The 4,429-nt window shown below is 50.2% G+C and overlaps 1 protein-coding gene across 1 annotated transcript in view; it reads left to right on the forward strand.

Moving 5' to 3' along the window:
• Positions 1-4,429, forward strand: part of NIFK (nucleolar protein interacting with the FHA domain of MKI67) — a 6,291-nt gene that overhangs the window by 1,326 nt on the left and 536 nt on the right. The window contains exons 2-4 of the mRNA XM_018558089.1: positions 1-111; positions 269-439; positions 3,105-3,155. The exon at positions 1-111 is cut by the window's left edge and continues 1 nt beyond it. Of these exons, the coding sequence (XP_018413591.1) occupies positions 1-111; positions 269-439; positions 3,105-3,155 (333 nt within the window). The remainder of the gene's footprint in view (positions 112-268; positions 440-3,104; positions 3,156-4,429) is intronic.

Raw genomic sequence — 4,429 nt, forward strand, 5'->3', positions numbered from 1 at the left:
GGCGTCCTCTACATCGGGCACATCCCCCATCTACTGCACGAGCCTCAGCTGAGGGAATATTTCGGCCAGTTCGGAACAGTCACGCGGCTCCGCCTCTCCCGGAGTAAGAAGGTGAGATTCCGAGTTCTCAGCGGTGTGGGAAAACAAAGGGGGGCGGGGTTACTGAGTATTACTGGGCACAGAGCGTAAATATCAGTCGCTGCCATCTCCCGAGAGAGACTGGCACGGAGGTCCCAGCTGACAATTTGTCTTGTTTCTTGCTTCGCAGACCGGGAACAGTAAGGGATACGCCTTTATCGAGTTCGAGTGCGAGGAGGTGGCCAAGATTGTGGCAACCGAGAAGCAGCAGCGGAAGATGACGAAGAGGATGCTGACAAAGGAGTCGAACTTGAGGAAGCGGCTGGCAGAGAAAGGCATCGACTACGACTTTCCGGGATTTGTGAGTGTTTCGGGAACTTCCTCTCAGTGACGGGGGTGCGGGGGGGCTGGGGGTGTTGGCGGTCTCCCACTTCATGACGGCGGCGTAAGCTGAGCAGCTGAAACTGCAACTATGGAGGAAGGATCGGGAGTCCAGCAAGAGCTGTGTACATATGACCTGTCCCGGAGCTGAAGGCTGCATGCACGGAGCGGGCGAACAGCCGCGGCCAGCAGCGGTGGTGGTCAGATTTGCGCTCTGTATAAATCTATGGCCGGTGGCATGTAACCGCTCCTCCGATCAGTTATATGTGAGTAGAGCGATGACCGAACCTGGACGCAGGTATATTGAGTCCAGGGTCGGCTTTTCTGGCCACGCACGAAGTGGCTGCGGCTAATCGGCCAGTTTGCATGCAGCCGTAGCACAGAATGCAGCTGTATCTCGCAGGCCATGTTTAGCTGCTTCTGAACGCAGCAACATATCTCCCCCGGATCACCTGTCTGAGTGAGCCATTGATAGCGGGTCTGACCGTTTACGGTCTCCCACTTCATGACGGCGGCGTAAGCTGAGCAGCTGAAACTGCAACTATGGAGGAAGGATCGGGAGTCCAGCAAGAGCTGTGTACATATGACCTGTCCCGGAGCTGAAGGCTGCATGCACGGAGCGGGCGAACAGCCGCGGCCAGCAGCGGTGGTGGTCAGATTTGCGCTCTGTATAAATCTATGGCCGGTGGCATGTAACCGCTCCTCCGATCAGTTATATGTGAGTAGAGCGATGACCGAACCTGGACGCAGGTATATTGAGTCCAGGGTCGGCTTTTCTGGCCACGCACGAAGTGGCTGCGGCTAATCGGCCAGTTTGCATGCAGCCGTAGCACAGAATGCAGCTGTATCTCGCAGGCCATGTTTAGCTGCTTCTGAACGCAGCAACATATCTCCCCCGGATCACCTGTCTGAGTGAGCCATTGATAGCGGGTCTGACCGTTTCAGTAAATGTGAAGTACGGCATCCCCAGCATCCCATCCAATGTGGATCATCTTCGCACACAGGAGGTATCCATTTTGGTAGGGATGCCGGGGGTGCCATAATTCAGATCCGCTTCCTTCATCCACCGGCTTGGTGCAGCGGTGACGAATAGAGCGATCAATCGTAGGAGGACGGACTTTTGCCGCATTTTTTAAGACTTAAAGGAGAACTTTGGGGTCAGGGCTTTTCCCCATAGTTCTCCTAAGGGTAATGGGAGGACACAAACTAGCGTCCTCCCGTCACCCAAAGCTCGGTATACCGCGAGCTACAGCTCACGGTATATTGAGACGCCGAAATGGATCCCGACAATACTGTCTGGATCTACCCAGCTGCGTGAGTGACAGCTGGCTCTGCCTATCTAGAGGCAGAGCCAGCTGTGCGAGCCCCCCTCCCCCGTCTGTTCCGGCGGTCAGAGAGGGGAGGGGGGAATCCAGTCACTCCCCTGTCACGGCTCTCTGCACGGATAGATCGAGAAGTGAGCGAGCGCCGGTATGTGTTCGCTCACTTCACGATTTACTGAGCCGACCTGTGACAGTCTCATTGTCACAGGTCGGCTCAGATTATGAGGCTGAATGAAAATCACTTTAAACAAACTTGCCACGTGAATTCATACGCAGCAGACTGAAGCACACAGACCTTAATGCTGCTCTTCCAAGGATGTGCTTTGGCCTGCTTTGTATGTGTTCCAGTGGCAGTAAAGCTTTTTGAATTATTTTTTTTGTTTTGTTTGCTAAATGTGACGGAGGTGCTGCTTTCTACATTTGAACTTGGGAAAGAATCGGGCCACTGTGATTTGGCACCTGGGGTCGGTGAGTGAACCAAAAGACCACCTGGAATGGTATTCATGTTGGATGGTGAAAGCATTGGGGGTGGCGGGAGGTGTTTCTACATCTCTGGTTTTGGGGTGCCCCAAGCTCGTTCTCATGATGGACTATAACCCCAATACAAATTAATACATTAACCACAAGATTGTAGTCCATCCCGGGGGTGGAGCTTGGAGCGGTGACTACTTTACAACACACACAGGGACCATGGGGAACATAAGTAGCCCCCCTCCAGAAGGAAGGAAGGAAAGTGTCAGAGATGATTGGAGGATCTCCAGCCGAGTGATACACAAATAAGATACATTGTTGTTCATAGTTCACGGACTTGAATGTATCTTTAAGATTTAGCTCCGGAGTTTAGTTTAGTCACTTTAAGGGCAACTTGTATTGTTAGAAATGTGGGAGTTTCCAGTGCTGACTTTTTTTTCAAGCCGCATGTTCTTGGGTTGTCACCTTTTCCTTCCCTAATTCCTTGGGAAGTCTTTGGCCTGATTTGCACATGCTTGTTCCGGGTCAGAAGCTCAAGGGGCTGAAGAATAAAGGTGACAGCCCTGGATTCAGCATATTTAAGTCGGCAATGACGTCACTTGTATTTCCGTTCTGCTACATTCACCATTAATCGAAGTAAGGTTTATTAACGAGATCCCATTAAAGGAGAACTATGGGGTTAAGGCTTTTCCCCATAGTTCTCCTTAGGGTAACGGGAGGACACAAACTAGCGTCCTCCCGTCACCCTAGGCTCAGTATTCCTGTCTCTAGGCGTTGTAGGCAGTTGCATAGTTGATCCTTCTCTGTCCATCCAAGTGTTGGGTAACAAAGTGTTTTCTCCTCTTGTTCCAGGCCGCTCACATAAAGAAGACCGAGGACGCCAATATTACAGTCAACAGTGATGTGAGTTCTGATCGATTGACCAATAAAAACAAATTGTATAAACGTGCCTTCCATTGCTGTGTGTAAAAAAAACAAATCGGGGCAACTGGACTTGCTGTATTTTTTTTTCTTGAAGATGTTTCACTGATCATCCAACCAGCTTTCTCATTCTGAATTAAGAGAGCTAGTTGGATGACCAGCGAACTATCTTCAAGAAAAAAATACAGCAAGTCCTATTGCCTTGTGTTTTGTTTTTGTTTTTTGAGATGTTGCATGACTTGAAAGAATTAGAACCTTCCCAGACACTTCTGTTGCTGTGTGCGTTCACAAAAAGGTGTGAAAAGTCCCAACACCAGCAGAGAAAATGTGTGGCTATTCATGGGACTTGTCTGGTCAGGCTGTTGCTTTCTTGGATGTACGTTTAGGCTAGCACGGGGGTAGGCTATGCCGGCACTCCAGCTGTTGTGGAACTACTAGTCCCATGAGGCATTGCAAGGCATGACCCCAGAGGCATGTTGGTGGTTGTAGTTTCCCCACAGCTGGAGTGGTGAGGTTGCCCTTAGTATTTTCTAGGTGATCTCTATTTGTCTTTAACACTCTCATTTTATGATCTTTGGTCGTTTTAATGGCAATCTCAGCTGGCAGGGTTTAATTTTAAATTGCAACGATTTTAGCTGACTGCTATATTGCCAAAAGTATTGGGACACCCCTCCAAATCATTGGATTCAGGTTTTCCAATCCCCTCCATGGCCCCCGGTGTATAGGATGAGGCACCTCGGGGTGCAGACGCTTCTACAGACATTTGTGAAGGAATGGGTCGCTCTCAGGAGCTCAGTGACTACAAGCGTGGTACCGTGATAGGTTGTCACCTGTGCAATAAGTCCATCCGTGACATTTCCTGGCTACTAAATATTCCGCGGTCACCTGTTACTGGGATTATAACAAAGTGGAAGCAACTGGGAACAACAGCAACTCAGCCAGGAAGTGGTAGGCCACGTAACATGACAGAGCGGGGTCAGCGCACGCTGAAGCGCACAGTGCGCAGAAGTCGCCAACTGTCTGCAGAGTCAATGGCTACAGACCTCCAAACTCCATGCGGCCTTCAGATTGGCGCGCCGCCACTGGACTCTAGAGAAGTGGAGACGTGTTCTCTGGAGGGACCAATCACGCTTCTCTGTCTGGCAATCCAATGGACTTGTCTGGACGTGCGCATAAAGGCGTCCCAATACTTTTGGCAATATAAAGTTGTTATATATATATTTATACACACTCAATTTTAAGAGGTAGAAAGGTCG

This window comes from Nanorana parkeri, unplaced genomic scaffold (genome assembly GCF_000935625.1).
Source record: "Nanorana parkeri isolate BGI_ZX_2015 unplaced genomic scaffold, ASM93562v1 scaffold320, whole genome shotgun sequence".
In the NCBI taxonomy this organism is placed as follows: Eukaryota; Metazoa; Chordata; class Amphibia; order Anura; family Dicroglossidae; genus Nanorana; species Nanorana parkeri.